The sequence below is a fragment of the Pararge aegeria genome, chromosome 1, assembly GCF_905163445.1.
Source record: "Pararge aegeria chromosome 1, ilParAegt1.1, whole genome shotgun sequence".
Taxonomy (NCBI): Eukaryota; Metazoa; Arthropoda; class Insecta; order Lepidoptera; family Nymphalidae; genus Pararge; species Pararge aegeria.
In genome coordinates, this window is record NC_053180.1 from 10,734,451 (window position 1) to 10,753,689 (window position 19,239).

At 37.5% G+C, this 19,239-nt stretch overlaps 3 protein-coding genes across 6 annotated transcripts; 2 read left to right on the forward strand and 1 right to left on the reverse strand.

The window, feature by feature from the left end:
• The first annotated feature begins 427 nt into the window (after positions 1 to 427).
• Positions 428 to 8,044, forward strand: LOC120626895 (chromaffin granule amine transporter-like). Of its 4 annotated transcripts, none has more exons than XM_039894701.1 (11): positions 428 to 445; positions 1,444 to 1,871; positions 2,119 to 2,235; positions 2,394 to 2,555; positions 3,359 to 3,532; positions 3,959 to 4,182; positions 4,304 to 4,471; positions 4,727 to 4,888; positions 5,551 to 5,704; positions 6,810 to 6,940; positions 7,513 to 8,044. In XM_039894701.1, the coding sequence occupies exons 2-11, from the start codon at positions 1,607 to 1,609 to the stop codon at positions 7,627 to 7,629; spliced, it is 1,674 nt and encodes a 557-aa protein (XP_039750635.1). In that variant the 5' UTR covers positions 428 to 445; positions 1,444 to 1,606; the 3' UTR covers positions 7,630 to 8,044. The 4 variants fall into 4 exon arrangements, with proteins under 4 accessions (XP_039750635.1, XP_039750627.1, XP_039750619.1 ...); XM_039894693.1 differs by having other exon boundaries at positions 431 to 672; XM_039894685.1 differs by lacking the exon at positions 428 to 445 and adding an exon at positions 1,173 to 1,338.
• Positions 8,045 to 8,473: 429 nt separating this feature from the next.
• Positions 8,474 to 14,339, forward strand: LOC120626925 (outer dense fiber protein 3-like). The gene is made up of 5 exons (XM_039894736.1): positions 8,474 to 8,701; positions 9,635 to 9,836; positions 10,580 to 10,858; positions 12,469 to 12,571; positions 13,990 to 14,339. The coding sequence occupies exons 1-5, from the start codon at positions 8,680 to 8,682 to the stop codon at positions 14,074 to 14,076; spliced, it is 693 nt and encodes a 230-aa protein (XP_039750670.1). The 5' UTR covers positions 8,474 to 8,679; the 3' UTR covers positions 14,077 to 14,339.
• Positions 14,336 to 16,470, reverse strand: LOC120626934 (39S ribosomal protein L54, mitochondrial). Its single transcript, XM_039894748.1, has 3 exons — positions 16,105 to 16,470; positions 15,427 to 15,572; positions 14,336 to 14,938 (listed from the first exon to the last, which is right to left on the reverse strand). The coding sequence occupies exons 1-3, from the start codon at positions 16,259 to 16,261 to the stop codon at positions 14,777 to 14,779; spliced, it is 465 nt and encodes a 154-aa protein (XP_039750682.1). The 5' UTR covers positions 16,262 to 16,470; the 3' UTR covers positions 14,336 to 14,776.
• Between the last annotated feature and the right edge of the window lie 2,769 nt (positions 16,471 to 19,239).

Consider the following 19,239-nt stretch of genomic DNA (forward strand, 5'->3'; position numbering starts at 1 on the left):
GACGTTTAAGATTATAGCTTGTTGCGTTTAATTTTTACTTTCAAAAATTAGTTGATATTGATGTGAAACATCTAATGCGGACAGCAATAATCATAATAGTTGGTGTGTGCGCCGCACACATGACACAACGCACCAGCTATTGAGTATTGCGTCGGCAACACACAGTGTACGGAAAGTTGACGTGCCTTTTCAAAGTTTATTTATCTTAAAAAAAAAGATTAGGTTCATTTTATTTACTTACCTATTAAACAGCTCTTTGAAGGCGTATTTTCAATACAAATTAGTTTTGATATTACACATTTGCCAGGCGTAGCGTAGCTCAGTTATTTTAATCAAACATTCCAGTTATATATATTGTTCTTAAATATTCATAGATTATACTATATCGTGACAATTATTTAATTTTATCCCTTTAATATAAATACAAAATTGTAACGATGTATTCGTAAGTCTATAATTCCTTATGATTATTTCATTAAAATGGGCAAAATAATAATATGTAAACTAATCAATAGCTTTTATCAGTCTACTGCTGAACTAAAGGCCTTAAAGAGAATTTGCGCGGACTGGTTGTTGATCGTAGTAGACGTTAGTAGACATATAGTAGAATGTATTAGTAGCAGACATGTAGTAATGGTAGTAGCAGACGCTTCTCCGTTAAATCATAATAAGGTAAGAAATGAAAATATTGCTTTTTAGATCGGTTTTAGTAAATATTGAATCCGCAATAGACAAATGGCATTTTCCTTGCTTATAGCATTTCTATACCCGACCTAACTTTTAATTAATATATATATAGGTCCAATTTGAATAATTTAAACAAAAAATTGCAAGTACGTAGTCAATCTTAATTATAAAACTATTTATTTGGATAAGGATTAATATTATGATAGTAATGTCACCATATTTTAATTGTACCCGTTTTTTCATTGACAAATTAAAACAAAAACGGTTATTGTGACTTGAGCATAATAGTTAGACATAAAGCCTCGCGGACTTCTTTGTAGATAATAATGATAACATTAAAATGTAGTTGATTATTTTTATGTATCATAAATCATTATCGCGGCGTAACCGTATGAAAATCCGTTCGGTAGTTTTTCAGTTTTTCGCGCCCAAACAGTCAGACAGACAGACGCGGCGTGGGACTTTGTTTTATAATATGTAAAGAAGATAAAGATAAAATAGAATAGAATTGGATTTGTTTATTTACTACAGAACACAAACAGATTTAAATACGGAGTAACTTAAAATTTCATACCAATTAATTATTAATAGTTTAAGTCTGTGTCGTGCCAATAAAAAGTTTCTGACTCAGAAAGGGTCTGATACTACAGTGTAAGACATATGGTTTAGCTAAATCCTCTTTGGTATAGGCTAGGGTATTAAGTATGAAGACACAATGCATAAGATTAATTTAATATTATTGTTTGTGCCTTTTAGAAACCCAAAAGCAAGTTATATTACTGGAAATGGAATCTAATACCCATAGAACTAAGCGACAGCACACAATTGCACCAGAACATCGTCAGGTTTATTGAAATTGGTTTAAAAGTAAAATCCATCAATCCATCAATTTCCCCAGTTATCTTGTAAGTCGCATCCGATGGCGTTAAATTGTAATAAAGCGGCGCACACGCGCGAACGAGCACTGATTGAAAACAAATTGGTTCTTATCGTCGAGACACACGCGACACAGGGACACAGATGGGACTATGGATGGAACAGTTTCGCGTCCCCGCAGTCGTTTCCCAACCCTCAACGCATCGAGTGCCTAAGGATGCAGGAATACACGCAGACTTCGGGACTAGTTGCCTTTGCCTTGGTCTACCTGACATTTTTTCTGGACAATGTTCTTTTGACTGTCCTTGGTTAGTGGTTTGTTATAGTCCTATTTCTATCAAATAACTATGAAACGGCGGTAGCCTAGTGCTTAAAGCACCGGTCTTCTATGTTTTTTTGTTTAATTTAAATAAATATTCTAAGCGTCAATTAGAAAAGGAATTAAGAAACCAAATAACAATAATGTTGTTCTGGACAGAGATGAAGAAGAATCAGTATCTAAGTATAATTTAACAGAATTGTACTTACTAAAAGTTTCGATGCAACCATTGACAGTGCCCATAATCCCGGATTGGGTGCAAGGAGAGTCGTTGGCGCTGTGGACGGAGCACGGCGCACCGCTTGCCAAGCTTCTGAACACCACTGTGCATCAGATCACTCACCAAGATTCTGGTAATAATATAGCTTTGTGTTTTTGCCGAAATTCATCTGGAACAAATATCTTTATTTCTCTTGAATACCTACATGTTGTAAAGTTTCGTGTTTTCCATGTTTTCATTCTTATGTGAATTTAATATTCAATCAAGATTTTCTCTTGGCTACCCATTCAGGGAGAGGCGTAGGGACATCACAGGCAATAGTGGGCGCGGTGCTGGGTGCAAAGGCGGCCACACAGCTCATCGTGACTCCTGCCGCCGCCACCCTAACAGCCTGCCGCGGCCCAGCCACTGGATTGCGGCTGGCCACAGCATTGCTAGCTACTGCTGCTCTCGGTTTGATTATTTTCTTCTTCTTCGTTCTTTAGGTAATTTTCCTCAGGTAAGTTATAAGTTGAATAATAGGCGATGTACCGGGGTTCCTTTTAAAGCTAAATCTTTCAATTTCATGTTTTGCTATTTGAAAATGTTATTTCTTAATCTTCGCTTATACCTCTTTGCTATCAGTGTGTATATCATCAAAGCTCTACAAGCTTGGACGGGGCTTGGCTTGGTCAAGCAAATTTTTCCACCGCAGTTGGTTAAAATTCTTATAAGTAGCCTTCTTCCAACACTACACTCTAAATTCCCAAAACCCTCTGGCCTGCATAAATCAACCTGCGCCTAGGATTTCCAAGGCCTCAGTGAACTCATTAACCTTCATAGTTGGTAACTAGTCCAACAACTAGATCAGTAGTGTCATCAGTGGGTATAATATAATTATTATATACACAAACATACAGCTACTTATTGTTTCGTAAAACTGCGTTTACATTTAATTGGGTCACATTTTTCTTTCTGACATTCGCAAGCCGTGAGACCACAATTGAGACCAAAAATCGGAATGTTGGCGTTCGCAACAAAAATGTCTCAATTAAAATAAAATATGGATTGTAATCATACCTTAGATACCTGACCTGCGAATACATTGTATAACGTTTATGTTTAAAATATAACCTAACCAATACGTAATCTAAATATGGAAGAACCATGTCCCGCAGATAAATATTAATCAGCTCATCAGTGTGGTAAACATTTGCATGCTCGTTCGTCACCGTGAAATTCTAAATTAAAAGGTAAATCTATTTATACGTTTGCAGTATTTGGTTGCTGCGCGGGTCGAGGTGGTGCCGTATGCGCTGGAATTGGGCGAGCATCACAAGGAGCTGGGGCGGCTCTAGGTGGTGTGGCAGGGCTCGCTCTGGTTGCACGAGCTCTTCCACCTCATCGCCGTCACCGAGCACTCGCGGCGCTGCTTGGAGCTGTTGCACTTGGTAAAGTTCTAGAAAAATTTAACAAGTGCCAGGCCGATTCCATCTTTAGCATTTTAGTCAAACTGCACTAGCCAAACACATAGCTTATCCAAGGGGAAAATAAATTACCTTCTATCAAACAACAATTATGTCGATCAAAAGTGCCAGTTTAAGAAACGATGGACCTTAAAACAATAAAACGACGCTAAGTTTTTTACTGGTTCTCATATACCAGGACCGCTTGCAAAAAACTTTTTGTTGAGAATTTGAATTCTCGATTTCCCTCAAATGTGGCTATATCTGTTTCACATATGACGACGTGTTTTAAAACTGGTTACATGAATTTACTTCCAAATCTCACCTTTTATAAATTCCTACTATTAAAACGTGGAAATTAACATTAAAATTGAGTGATCATAGAACTGTTATTTTTATTGTTATTTGCAGGAGTTTTGGTTGGATACCCATTTGGTGGTGCAGCATACAAGCTATGGAGCCCGGCTGCACCGTTCCAACTTATCGCGACTGCATTGTTGATTAACCTTGGTAATATTAGGATATTATGGAAATATTTATGTGAGTTTTCAAAAACGGTGACATGCCACATGTTATTCACATTTATCGTTTTAGTAATGCAGTACATCTTCCTGAGTAAAGAGGAATACAATACGGTGAGTTTACGATGTCTCTTGTTACAGAACATTAATAACCTAAGTACTATTATGATATTGCTGAGTAATTCATTACCAACATAATGGTTTCTCGTTGTCGAGCATCAGAGATGTTTTTAAGGGTACGAACGAATGCAGCGATGCCGGTGTCGGCACGAAGGTCATGTGGGCAGAAGCACGTCGAGGTGCAACAGGTGCTTGCGCTGGTGCCGTTCTACTTACTACGTGTGTGATGGCAGCTCTCGAACCGTGCTTGCCTCTCTGGATCATGCACAAATTTCATCCCGAGGTAACCTTTCTTTACTAAACGTGATTAAATAAATATAAAACTTACTATCCTCGTTTTAAAGTTGCAAAGTCCATAAAACAGATATTTATTTTTAAAATGTTTTGCTAAAAAATTGACCTTTAAAACGGTATATATATGCCCCATTTTACTCTGATGTTCAAGTATTTTCATCCTCGAAAACGAGTCCTCTATTGCGAGTAAGCAAATTTTCTACTAAGGCTACTGACCAGTTTAATGATCCATTGGTTCGTGCAGCGTTGGGCCTTAGGGGCAGTGTTCTTGCCGGACAGCGCGGGTTACCTTGTGGCTGCGAGCGGGCTGGGTTCGCCTGCACAGCGCTTGGGGCCGGAACGCGTTGCCATCGCTGCTGTGCTTTGTGTCGGCTGCTCAGCGCTGATTGTACCGCACGCTCCTTCGGTTTGTATACCTGTTCAAGCTTTTGCCCGCGACTTCATTCACGTTACTTACCTACAGTATTTTACAAGTCGCATCCAGTTCTCCCGGGGTTTGTTTAAAAAAATAGTTATAGCATATGTTACTTCGTGATAATTTAGCTTTCTTTTAGAAAAAAAATGCTTAAATGGTTAATGGTTAGGGTCTTGTGGTTTTGGAGCCTACTGGGTAAAAACTGAGTATAGATTAACAGGTTCTTATCTTTGATTGTTCCGAGATAAGCGATAAGACAGTTAATGAATTATGACGGGTTACTAATGCTAAGTTGCTCAGCGTTGCCCAGGCAGGGTCAGGTCCACAATATTTAGACATCACCATGATCAACCCATTACCGGCCCACTAAAAGGCACGGTCCCCTCTCAGAATGAGAAAGATTTATGGCATGGTCCTCCATGCTGGTCAAGTTTGGATTGGTAGACTTCACAAACCTTTAAGATCGTTATGGAGAACTCTCAGGCAAAGTTTCCTCACATAGTTTTCGTTCGCCGTTAAAGCATGTTCATCGGTCAGTCCAAGCCTTGCCCACTTGGTTATCACCGCTTAGATCTTTACGTTTAAGTTTTATGACCAGTTGTTGGATTACGGTGTTGGAATGTAGGTAAAGAATAATTACCTCCTGCACGTAGGTGGGCTGGTTGATGTTCCCGCAAGCAGCATTAGGCGGAGGCCTAGGCGCGGCGGATGCGGCACTGGTTCCCGCATTGCTGGCAAAAAGATCGCGCGCTCTACCGCACCGCGCCGCTTTACTCCAAGCCGCTTCCAGTGCGGCGTATGCAATTGGTAAGCTACTGTTTATTACTTCCAACTGCCCGTTAGTCTAGTGGTTCGCATGTTCGAATGCAGATCATGATCGATCGGTTCAATCCCCGGGTCGGGTCATTCAATATTGGGTTATTCTACCAAGAAATTCTCAGTACCAGCCAGGAGTTTGGAAGTTGGCGGTGCCTCACCCACGTACCGTGGAGAGCACGTAAAGCTCCAGACGAACGGTGCCCCAGACGAACGGCGCCTGATGCTTTTCGTGTTGGAGCTGCCGTTCCAGTTCAAGAATAGAGTGGTTACGCACACAATTTTGTGCACTATACTCTCTGAGTAATGAAAATATCTGGTGACTGACCACTATGACAAAATCGGTCTGGGAAACTGTGATTTCGTTGTTTTTTTTTAAATTAAAATAATTGCACCAACCGCCCTACCACTTGAATGCAATAGAAACAAACAAAACTCACCGATGCGCTATTTAGGCCAACACAGTTCTTCCAAATTACTAGTAGTAACTTATAATTATACTGACGTACTCATTTATAAATGCGAAAGTTTGGAGGAATGTTTGGTACTCCATCACGCTAGAATGGATCTGGCTGCAATTAAGCACAGAGATAGATAATAATGCACACTTACTTACTCACACTTACTAACCGCATACTTTTATCCCGGAGAAATCAAAGCTTCCCTAAAAATCAAATACTTATATTTGATTTAGTTTTTTTTCAGAGCAAGAGATCGGCAGGTTTGTTGTATACTGGTAATTCGGGGTTCGCAGAGTAACACGCAGCAAAATTTTACACTCCAACAAAGTCGATCGCCAACCTTTTATATTAAGTACCAACGGTTAGCAACTGCCAATAAAGTTACTGAATAAGGAGCAGGTGGGGCAAAGGTATTGTTATGTGAGTTCGTCTCTCATCAGAATGCTACTTCGTCGGAGTGTATCGTGCATAGAAAGTGTTTTTTGGATGACATTTGGAAGATATGTGCATTTCGTTTGCTTATATTGCACCTATGTTAGTAAAAAAGTCGGTTTGCTACACAATTCAATCTGGTCTATGTAAATCTCAATGCAATAGTTTCAAACAAATATCATAATATTATTGCCAACCCGCAGGTCCAGTGTTGGGAGGTATAATATCGTGGTGCGCGGGATTTGAGACGGCGCTCCGATTCCTAGGCGTCGCGAATATTTTATACGCTGTCTACCTCTACCGAGTACTATCTGAATATCCGCTATCAGAAAAGGTAACGAACCAGCCTCTAAATAGGTAGTAAATCCAAACTCAGATACCATCTTATTAAACCAGATACCAATAAGCCATACAACGTGAAGTGGAACCATGGGCATGTCCAGTTCTGTTAGAGTTTTTTTTTGGGCCAGATCGTCCGCGGACATTTTGTGAAATTGTTTTTAATGGGCCCTCTTTAATCGATACTGAAGCCAAAACTGTATTTTTTTCATTTCTGACGACTGTCTGTGTACCCATAACATTTTAAAATGTGCTCACACATAACTAGGGAAGCAGCGCTAATTCTATAGTCCTAGACAATATTATTACAATAATTTACACACAATACATGTCATACGAACACACATACACGTGTTAATGCGACTTCAAGTCACTAAAATTTGTTAAAGAGTTTAAAAAGTACTATTACTACTTTTTTAACTACATAAACGTTCTTTTGGAAAAATACATACCATGTAAATACTCGCTCGCTCTTTTGTTGGTGACTTTGTATTCTGTTCAGCGTTTACTTTAATAAATCACGTAATAATAAATCATTAAGGAAACTAAAATTTATGTTATCGATAGTGGGGAACATGCATCACACCTGAAGAAGAAAGTGACGAAGAATCTGACGAGCTAACGCCGCTTGGGATCACTGCACAGCCACCGGCAAAGCAACGCAACACCAAATGTCCGCCATAATGGCAGCCCCCGACTCCTAGTTAAATCAACCATTCTTATATAATGTATGCAATAAGTTTGTCAGTAATCAAAGAGAATAAGGTGCATTTTACTCTGACTTTTTACAGATAGATATCGAAAAATCATTGAGAGTTGATCTTATTCTAAGGATACAATCATACAACTCATGGTTAAGGTTAAGTCCTTACCGGAGAGTTCACATTACAAAGTACCTTGCTAGGGAAGTTATTATTGTGTAGAAGCTATCGTTATCTATATTCTAGAGGTCTTATTTATAACCGTGGCATAAAGACGAAATAGTTATACAGTATTTTTTCCTGAGGTTTTCGTTCTCTGATAACTTGTTCCGACGTTAGATATGCCAAGATCGTACCTATATGTATAAAGGAAATAAAACTGAAGTGTCTGTCTTTGATTTCAAATTTATTTTCTGACTCTTGTAATAAAAACCTAGGTAAGTATTTAAAATGTGTATTTCAGTGTGACGCGGTGTACCTAAATGCGCAAAAGCACTGCGTGCGCTAAAATGTTTGTATAATACATATAGGAGGTATTTTCCATTTTATGGCCATTCCTTCTTTGTGCACGACACTGGTACGAGCCTTTGACTCTCAATATTTTTAAAAATATTCTGAATATCCAGAATAGTATAGCCAGCAGTATGACAGCTATATAAAATCAATACCCATCTTTTTCTATGAGACATCGCGGAATGAAAAACGCACTTAGCGGCTCTAGGCACGCCCGAAGTTTAAGATTTAAGTGCCACACAAATCGGCAAAAAGAACAAAAACGGAGTGCTTCAAAGTCCTTTATCGGTATCGATAAAGGGACAGTAGAGGTGCAGTAATGTGTAGCGTAATATCACCTGTATGAGGTTTATATCCTATTTAATAGTGGCCAGTAGCTAACATGTTTCAAAAATGCATGTTCGATGACAGTACACATCAAATTTACAACAAACAGGCTGAGGAATGTGAACAATATGCTTAATTCAAATTAACGAAATTTTTGTGTTTCATACTCTTATGGTCTTTCTTCCAAATTATAATGGCATGCAAAAAACCCCTGGGTAAGTTATTATTGTTAATCAGCACAAATAGAACAGCGGTACAGAAGTCTTTGCCTATTCGTGGGACAGTAGGTTACTTCAGCTTCCATCAGTTCCATCCAATAATCTGATCGAAGTATTTGCCAGATGTAATAGAAAACATAGAAGTTAATTGAATATACTTTCAAAAAAAACCGAAATATACTCTAATAATTCCGAATAGCGAAATTTTTTTTGGAGGTTATTTTTTTTTAGGTTTTTTACTCAGTAGTTGATTATATATAAGTATAGTAGGTATACATGCGAAATTATGTATGGTTATATGTTCTTGAACTGTGTTTTACGCCATTAGTTGGGTGGAACAGATCGCTATGTAGCAATAAGGCCGTCAAATTGTATACTCTGTGTTAAATTTCTATTTACAGTTTTTCTGTATGTTTATGTGGTGTACAATAAAAGTGTATTCATTCATTCGGTAACGTTTTAATGGCTGAATGGATATGAATGAACTTTAGTAGTTACATCGATATACCATATCCTGAATAAAGCAAGCGGATCAAAATGTTATGCTATCGACATCGCAGTTTGTTATTTGAGATTGTAGCTTTGTTACGAAAATAGCGGGATGAAATGACATAGGTTTAGGACAAACCGTCAACGATTAAAGTTTTATATACATTCAAGATGCCGTTTTACACAGGGTTCTAGGTACATGTGTTTAGAAAGTTCGACCTTTTCTTCGAGCGGTACTAGTTGTTAATTAATTAATTAACTAATTCTTACTCATATTTTTTTTTTATGAATGTATTTACTATGAATTGCTGGTTTGTCTTATGAATAAATAAATAAATTACCTTATCGTGTAATTAAGCAGTACGTTACATGTTATTGAATTTGTTTCTCCTAAGTAATAATAACTTACAATTCAGGACCTACTTAATTGTTTGAAATCAGGGCCCGGCCCGGGAGCCTATAGACTCCCAACAACTGTCGGCTTTAACCTACACGACCCGTCGCGTTACCGCAACCCAATGTTTTCATTCGGTACACACGCCGGCTTTCGGTTAAAGCGGTTGAGCCCCGGACCAGCGTACCGGATAGATAGAATCACGCGCGAAGGTTTGATGACTTCACCAGCATGGAGTTTTGGTGCACGGTATGTAGCTATTTATGGTATATCCCAAAAATATCAGTCTAAAGAAACAAAGGTGGATGTGCCAATCTCAAACAAATTTTTCACTTCACAATGTTATTATGTTAAATATTTTCGATATTTACCTACGACTAGTGTTTCATTTTTTTTATTATTGGTTTTTTAATTTAAAATTACAAATGAATAGAAAAATCATTAAATCTATTTCGGTTTATTTGTTATTTCACATAGAATTCACATAGACGGCCGATTGGCGCAGTGGGCAGCGAGCTTGCTTTGGGAGGCCAAGGCCGTGGGTTCGATTCCCACAACTGGACAATATTTGTGTGATGAACATGAATGTTTTTCAGTGTCTGGGTGTATATCTATATATTATAAGTATTTATGTATTTTATTCATAAAAATTATTCATCAGTTATCTTAGAACCCATAACACAAGCTACGATTACTACGGGACTAGATGGCGATGTGTGTATTGTCGTAGTATATTTATTTATTTATTTAATTCCAAAAACTAGAATGTACCCATTCTTTACTAATAACAGTAAGTACCTGGAACTAGCTAAATACTAAAAGTGCTTTAAAGTTATTTTTATTTTAGTTCCTTACAGCACCGGAGGAAAATGGCGTCATTTAATGTGAGACAAAAAAAATGCCTGCAGCCGTCCAGTGGTTTATTAGAGGTCAATGTTACTGCCAGATTTAAACGGGTTTTAACAAATTAAACGGTTATTATATGATAATAGATTCCCAACTCGAGGCATACTTCGCACGCCTGGTCCTGGAGCCCACGCGCCAGAACGCTGTCCACAAACTCGCGAGCCCCGTGCACCACAATATTCAATGGGCGCCCGCCTTGGATTCGGGTTGAAGAGACCAGGTCCCGCGCCCAACGCCTATGCACTTAGACTTGGCCCTGGAACACCCGCCTATACCATGGGAGCACGAGTGGGCTTCAATCTCAAAGCTAAGTCGCCTGGACCGGCGGTCTACTTCCAAAGGGACGCTGATGTATACAAAACCAAGTTAGTTTCCACTTTTTCATTAATGTATCTTCTATGTGCATTTAACTACTTTAAAAAATATTTTCTGTACGTTAACTTCACTACTTCACTAAGTAGCTGAATGATGAATGAAAAGCGGCATACATGTCAAAATATCCATACAATTATGTATATTTTTTTAACTATATCTAGGTTGCTAAATAATAAATTTATAGATCACGGAACGTAGGAAATGGATACATGTAGCGTTTTAATAAAGAACGTTTTGTTATACTTGGCCCTACTTTGTTTCTAATATACATAAACGATCTGTGTGAATTGGAGAAAAGTGGAGCCCGTATTTTTTCATACGCCGATGACACAGCAGTCGTATTCACTGGCAATGACTGGGAATCTGTACGACGGGATTCGGAATTAGGAATGTCGCGTATTACTCTTTGGTTGAATAATAATTTGCTAACAATTAATACTCAGAAAACAAATTATATGTGCTATTCTTTAACCAAAAGGACAGAACCTAATATTAGCTTCTCTGTCAAAATTCATAAATACAGTTGTAGCGGTGATTGCGATTGCAGTTGTTCGGTTATCCAAAAAGTGGAAAAAGCTAAATATTTGGGTATAGTTTTAGATCAGCGACTCTCATGGCATAATCATATTGATTTAGTAAGTACGCGTATTAGAAAACTTATTTGGATTTTTAAGAAATTAAGGCATGTTGCATCAACTAACATACTTAAGACAATTTACCTTGCTTTAGCTCAATCTATTATAACCTATTGCATCCCCGTTTGGGGTGGTGCTACTAAAGTAAAGTTTTTAAATGTAGAAAGGGCCCAGCGTGCCTTACTTAAAACCATGTATTTTAAGCGTTATCATTTCTCCACTGATAATCTTTATAAGCTTTGTGACCTATTAACTGTCAGAAAATTGTATATCTTAAACTCTATTTTGAAAATGCATAAAACAACAAAGTTTGATACTAGTCGACTAAGTGGGAATAGAAGAATATGCAATGTTTTACTCAGTCATAGAACAAGGACTGCTTTTGCTCGTCGACAATACATCACGCAAGCCACCACTCTTTACAATAAAATAAACAAAGAATTAGCTATATACCAAAAAACGTTTTTTGAATGTAACAAAACATTGACAGCCTGGCTGAAGACACTAACCTATGAGAAACTGAGGTGCTTCTTCAGTTTATTTCTATTTAAAATGTAATGGATATAGACGCACTTAATAACATGTACACACACTCACACACAAACACACACTCACACGCGCACACACACACAAACATAAACACACCATACACACCAAGACACACTACTCAATCGTTTTATTTTAATTTTATCTTGTTTTTGCTATGGAAGAGTAAGGCCTCCTGACACAGGTATTTTGATGCTTACTAGGAGGTCTTTACAACATGTATCATTTACAATGTAAGAAACGAAATAAACGATTTTTTTTTTTTTTTTTTTTTATTTACCTATACTTCAACTGAGCGCACCATTCAAATGTCAGAGCGTGACCAAACACTGACTAACCAATTCCGAAGTTATTCCTCGTTTATTTGTAAGGGTCTATAAGCTTGCTAAATTTTACTTTTCAATGTTATCTTTCTCCAGATCACCACACTACAGTCTAGGGGCACGAGCTGAAGGCGCGGGTAAGCCGACTAAGACGCCGGGCCCCGCTACTTATCCACCGAATCTATACAACATTAAAAAGGTCTAGCTACCTGCTCACTCTCAATGAATAGGCTTGATGACATTAACAAAGAATCGCTAAAATGTTGTATAACGAAAAATCTTATTTTCTGCAAAAATAGGATAAGTTTTGTATAAAGTAGATACTTCAGAAAAACATAGGGTGGAATACAACATGGGGCAAATTAGTCATTATGCCTATTCTCTCCATTTTTTTATTCCGCTAGGTACAAGTTAGCCCTTGACTGCAATCTCTGCTGCAGGGCTAGCACAGGCAAGAGACAATAATTATATCCCCCGATTATGTCCCCTGACGGGATATAATTAAAGTGTCCACCTGCTAAAGCACGGGTACGTGGAATAGGAGAAGTTTACCCCCGTTTATTATTACATTAATATTATTTCCACTTGTGCGCCAATGCTCTCAATGTTGATAAAGCTGTGGGAGAAGATAAATCTTTAACCTTGCCACGGGGAGATAATTTTCTTTTAGCCATGCTAGTCATGCTGCATGGCTTGTATAAGCGTGAGACAAAAATTATATTGCCTGACAAGGGATAAAATTTTACTACAGGAAATAGAAAAAAATTTCCCTTGTTTATTATTACACTTTATATTATTTCCACACGTCCGCCAATGCTCGGAATGTTTATAAAACTGTGAGAGAAGATTTTCTCTTTTCCCCGGGGAGAAAAATATGTCATAGCTGTGCTGGTGTTAATTAATAATGCAGTCTACGACGGTAGCGGACTAACCTGTTAGGGGTATGGCAGTTATATTAAAACGATAACTCCACTCTATCGTCCGGAATAACTAAATCGTTTGGTGGCAAGTTTTTGTCCCTAACAAGAGTTAATTCAAATTCAATTCCCAAATGGACTTTATTCTACAGCGCTCACCACCACAGGAAGGAAGGTCGAAAAATTTAATTTAATTTTAAACTAGCCCCGGCTCGGGAATCGAAATCAGGACAGGAGGGTAATGCACTTCCCTTCTGGAGGATGCTCAGTTCCAATGGAGCAGAAGGATATGTAGGACTTGCAGGCTGATAAAGCATCAGCCAGAATACCCACTAAAAAGTTCGCGCGGCGTTTTAGTTGTTTTTGACACAATGAGGGTTCTATGTGTTCTTAATTCTGTATCTGCGTCTACTGCCACCAGTTAAGTCGTCTAGTTCTCCTTCTGCGGAGGGGAAGAGTATTAGCCGTCTGCTCTGTCTCCCTCTCTGAGGCCTCCATCAAAACCATTGCCCTGCTCGCTACCAAGCATCAGATTGAATCTATAGGCCTAACCTAACATTAGAACAATAGATGATAAGATGCAGTAGATAATAAATTAACTTGACCATTCTAATTGTAGGTTAGTATAATATGGTTTGGATAGGGTTGTACTTAGATAATGATGATATAATAGTTTTTTTCATGTATATTCTATTTACAGAACCCGTATTCATACTCGTTCGGCACAAAACACGGCGACTACGCGCCACCCTTGATCGTCAAAGAAGACACAATGGACTGTCTCTGAAAAGCCGAATAGTATCACAGACGATTAATAATGACTGGACAAAATTTCCCCAATACTAAATCTGATTGTTTGTTTTGCACAAAAAATCAAAATGACTTTACTCATGAAATATCTTACTACAAAAGAATAATATTGTGAATTTTTATAAAAATGTATTGCAATTAATATTTGATGTTGTTTCGGTTTTTTGATATATTTTATGTGAAATTTGTAACATGCTTTGTTCTTTTAGAAGTCGCAAGTGTAAATAAAATGTAGGTAACCTTGTAACAAATGTTTTTATTGCTAAAATTTAATAAGTTATGTACTTTTAATCTACTACCTAACATTATAATATCATATTTCTATAATAGCTTTTTATAAAACCTAAGAATATTGTTTGAAATAGTATAATATAAAGTTTTTCTAAATTCAGCTTTGCTTGACCAAGTTAATATGTATGTTTATTTTAGTACATTTCTAGGCAACCGGTGACAAGGTGACCAGTAATTAGAATTCCCGCATAGGGAATCCTGGTTTTATCCTGATTTTATCTCTGCCCAATAATTCAATACAACTTTGTACCTGTATATATCTTTTACTTTTATGTAAAATTTTCATACTTGAAAATTATTCAACGAGAAGTTACTGACTGCAATTAGCTGTGTGTTTATATTCAACATATTATGTAAGTCTAGAATAAGAAGTTTAGCAGAACTTTCTAGAACTTGCGCATAGATCTTAGTTTGTTGTTCCTACGCATGCCAGCAGCTCTCACACGGATCCAGTACTGCTTTGTGTTAGGGTCTAGGTCTTCAATGCGTGGAGGCTTTCCTGTGTTCAGGGTCCAGAGCCAATCAGGATACTCACTGTCATCTTTTATCTGAAGAAAAAATGGAATTACATATTGTTAAAAATTGATATTATCACTTTCACAAATGAATTACTTAACACATGAATTTGAATGCAACAAGACACTATTTCTGTGCCATGTGGTGATGGCAGATCGGAATATAGTTGTCGCCACCTCTCCTTCTCCTCTAATTTGAAATTGAATATTGAATTTGAACTGAGAATTGGAACAATAAATTTGATGCCTATACAATTATGGGCAAACACTCTAGTTAAGAGATGCCTGTAGTCCAACAGTAGATTATTGAAAAATTATTGAAATATTCCTTTATGTAACATATTTCTTGAACCTACACTCTCAGAACCATTCCTTCATATAGTAAGAAACTCTTGGTTACTCTTTCTTTGCTAGAAGGTATATATAGGCTCATAACTTGAAGTTGTTATAAGGATAAACAAGAGCATCAGTTTTCAATCTACATACATAAACCATTTACATCATAAATCTTCTGTAATTACCTTAATATCTTCACCAGTTGTGTAAATATTTGAACCACATACATAGTTCACCAGTTTTTCAGGATCTGTTTCAACTGGTAGCTGCTTCTTCTCCATGGATCCCAACTTGCTGAGCTTTTTCTTGCCTTTGCCCAGGCCTAACACTCCTGAAATTTTTTTTATAATGTTATAATGAAGTATTTTATGAGTTGGATTGGTGACATAAAACTGTCTATCATGATCATTAGAACTTTTAGTTATCAAACATACACATGCTATTCAGCACCTGAGGTATGTTTGCGTACTTTTCTAGCATGCTGTCTATAGTTAAGGATTGCATTATGATGATATTCAGATCTCACTCAATAAAGAGACCAAACATTAGCATATTCATCACAATAGGTATCAGCTTTATAATTTCCTAGGAAGGCTTTTGTTTCATTATAATAGATAACTTAAATTAATATTTATTAAACATAAATTATTATTTTTTACTAATCCTTAATCTGTGCATTGAACAGCTTGCAGCAGAAGGTATCAGAGCATGTGGAAAATCACTGATGAGATGGATGGACCAAATAAAGGCTACTGTCAGGCAGGAGTCGATCCAGATTGCCAAGTTGTCCACAACATTCAAATAACTACAAACTAGGGAGAAGAAAGGCAGAATTACTAAGATATGGAAAACCCATGCCTCACCTCCAGCAGCGGTTGTGGTTTTTTTCACTGCACAGTTCGGTAAATGTGTATGAAGGTTTGCATTTCTTAACGAATTATGACAGATTAACATTTTAGAACTAAATATTCGCGGCCCTACTTTGTTGTAATTTAGTAAAATATTCAATATTTTCGACATTATTATAACCTATAAAACGAAAAAACATTCAAATTTTAGCGACCAGAATAATTCTGGTTTATACTATAATTATTATAGTCAGGCTTTCATTAATTTCTTGGTCAGATTTCTTGATTTTAATTTGTCACACACGAACATAAAGTTCAGTACGCTTACTTTATGTAAGTACCTAAAGAATATACAAAATATTTCTAGTACCTAATGTAAAATTACTATAGTCGTAAAAATGTAATAGGCCCGTTTTGACATTTGTGCAAGACCATAGAATGTAACTTGGAACGAAACTGAAAGAAACAAAAAAATAAAAATCAATTACATACAGTGTTTTAAAAAATACGTAAATTTTTTTGGGAAGTTAAATAATACGAAAGAATATATCGCGAGTATTCTTTTTGCGCTTACTTCATAGTAGCATGCAATTTAAAATTGTTGCGAAACGTTCCGAAAACAGTTACGTTCTCAGTCTTTTTTTTTTGTATACTAGAGCTGTAACCATTTTTTTTACTGAATATCGAAATGATATATTGTGTAGTTATTTTACTGCAACGAATGAGCTTGGTTCTCAAAATGGGTTCTAAATAATGAGTCTGAGTTGATGTATCTGACCAAGCGGCACATGACTGAAGCGTCCCCGCGCGCACTGCGCAGTTTTTCGTTCCTCATCTTGTAAAGTTGACTGTGCGCTCGTTTAAGTAAACAATATTGATATATATTGTTTACTTTTACGTTGACTATGGCTCTTCTATTTTGGACATTAATTTAAACATAGTGATTTGACTCAATTTTTGTGTTTGTTTTTATATAGTACTAACTCTGTTTCAACATGTTGAAAAGTGGACGTATAATCAACAGCCAGTTACGCGTATTGGTTGTGAAGTTAAAGGAATACTTTGAACGAACGAACACTTTACAATACATAATAATATCAATCCAGTACTGATACAAACTTGAATTGATTTATCGTGAGTATCGAGTACAGAGTCTTCAATTCAATTCAATTCTTGTTTATGGCTTTTGTCTGCGCCAACTGGGCACAAGGTATTTCGCCAATGTCTTGTAGATGAAGAAGGCACGAAGGAGATTGATCGGTGAAACTAATGAAAAGTTAATTTTGAATTTGTACCAAGAAATAGTTGTTATTAGCTAGTTAGCTCTTTAACCTAAGGACACAGACAACACATGCATATATATCTTACACGGATATTTTTTGTACATTATACTTTAATTTTATTACTTACTATATATTTACATAAAAATCTACAATAAGGACTGAAAACAAACATTAAAAAACATTTAACACTCAAAGGACGGGGGACTTTGGGAGGAAGAATGGTGGGATTATGAAGGTTAACTCATGTTTCTTGGGACGTAAACTTTTACAGTTCCACTGTAGCAGGGTTATTGGGCCCATTTTGGAGTAGTTTAAAAAGTTGGCTTAAGTTTTTGGCAACGTTGGGCGGTAAGGGAATTTCACTACATGGAGCGACAATACTAAGTAGAAATTCGGAGATAAACTCAAGCATTTTACCTTGGGAGGGAGGGTTCTCAACATTGTTGTTGAGAGCGCATCCATTAGGAAGGGATGAGGAGTAATCACCGACAATAGTCTGAACAGCTTTTTTATCGTAGCCCTTTGCTAGAGGAGCTCGGGGACGAGGAGAGCGGAAAACTGTTTGCCGGTAGGAGGTTTTGGAGGAAGTTACATTAGTAGGAGTAAACATTTCTTTTGTTATCTCAGCATAGGACCTGCGGACAGGAGGAAACTGAGATGATGCTTCAATGTAAGATTTATTATTCTGAGACATGACCATTTTAATAGATTGCTGCCTGGAGAATTCTGGGCAGTCTTTATCAGTAGCAAAATGACTACCAGAGCAGTGTAAACATGTAGATAATTCCTTGATGACCAAACATGAGTCACCTGTATGGGGCTGAGCACATCTGTAGCATCTGGGCTTAGATCTGCAGATTGTTTTAATGTGGCCAAAACGGCAGCAGTTCTGGCACTGTATTGTTGGAAGTTTATATGTTTCAACTGGCAGTGAGGTGTGGTATGAATATACCTTAGCAGGAAGCATTTGCCCCCTGAAGGTTAGGACAACAGATTGGGTAGGCACCCAAGTGATGACACCCTCTGTGACAGATTTTCTGTTCAGTCGCCTTGATTTCAGAACCTCACCACAGCCAGGCGGGAGCTCTAGCGAATCAACAAGCTCGTCCATCGACCAGTCCACGGGAACTCCTTTCACCAGCCCCATTCTGGTTATGTTGTATGTGGGAATTATAGCTCTATATTTGCATAACTTCAAAACTGGACTAACCAGAAAGTTGTTGGCAGCTTGGGCAGAAGTAAACTCTACAGTAATTTTGTTGCGGCCTATATTTTTGACGCCGTCGTGGATAATTGAACCAATTTTGTGTTTGTGCAAGAATTGACCGAAATTTATAGCCCGTAATGACGCTCCAGAGGATGGGTCCTCCACTTCCCGTGAGACTTGGACGATAAAAGGCCCATTATCATCGTCAGAGTATGACTTGGCGCCTTCGGTGAAGGAAGGATGTATGTAAAGGCTTTGAACGGATGGGTTTACCTGAGTAGGATCAGTTATAGTTTTTTTGGCCGCATATACGTTGGTATCCTCTCCTTGTCGTTTGCGAGACGAGGCTGATGCCCCCGGGTCGGGCGGCTCAGGAGGTGTATCTAGATCCATTTTACTGGAAACACTATAACTACAGACACATAATAAATATTTAACCAACACCAAATACGGTTAGATTTATACGAATATCACCAATAACAACTATTTCTGCTGCTGTGTAAATTCACATAAAACACCGAAATTACACCGGAATCTCACTAACACGTGTGCACAAATTGACAGGCCAAGTTACAGTTCAATATAAACAACACCAAATCCTTTTCAAGACGAGTTTACAGTAAAATCAAAGAAAAATTTGAGAAAACCGCGTCCGCCATG

Bases quoted from the DNA above. Each gene is read 5' to 3' on its own strand.
- LOC120626895 (XM_039894701.1), top strand. From the start codon at position 1,607: ATGGCGTTAAATTGTAATAAAGCGGCGCACACGCGCGAACGAGCACTG. The intron at 3,533-3,958 runs GTAAAGTTCTAG...TGTTATTTGCAG, and splicing joins GCTTGGAGCTGTTGCACTTG to GAGTTTTGGTTGGATACCCA. The intron at 4,472-4,726 runs GTAACCTTTCTT...TGGTTCGTGCAG, and splicing joins TGCACAAATTTCATCCCGAG to CGTTGGGCCTTAGGGGCAGT.
- LOC120626925 (XM_039894736.1), top strand. From the start codon at position 8,680: ATGGCATGCAAAAAACCCCTGG. The intron at 9,837-10,579 runs GTATGTAGCTAT...ATATGATAATAG, and splicing joins GCATGGAGTTTTGGTGCACG to ATTCCCAACTCGAGGCATAC. The intron at 10,859-12,468 runs GTTAGTTTCCAC...ATCTTTCTCCAG, and splicing joins GCTGATGTATACAAAACCAA to ATCACCACACTACAGTCTAG.
- LOC120626934 (XM_039894748.1), bottom strand. From the start codon at position 16,261: ATGTCGAAAATATTGAATATTTTACTAAATTACAACAAAGTAGGGCCG. The intron at 15,573-16,104 runs GTGAGGCATGGG...AAAAAATTTCAG, and splicing joins AACCACAACCGCTGCTGGAG to GAGTGTTAGGCCTGGGCAAA. The intron at 14,939-15,426 runs GTAATTACAGAA...TTTTTTCTTCAG, and splicing joins CAACTGGTGAAGATATTAAG to ATAAAAGATGACAGTGAGTA.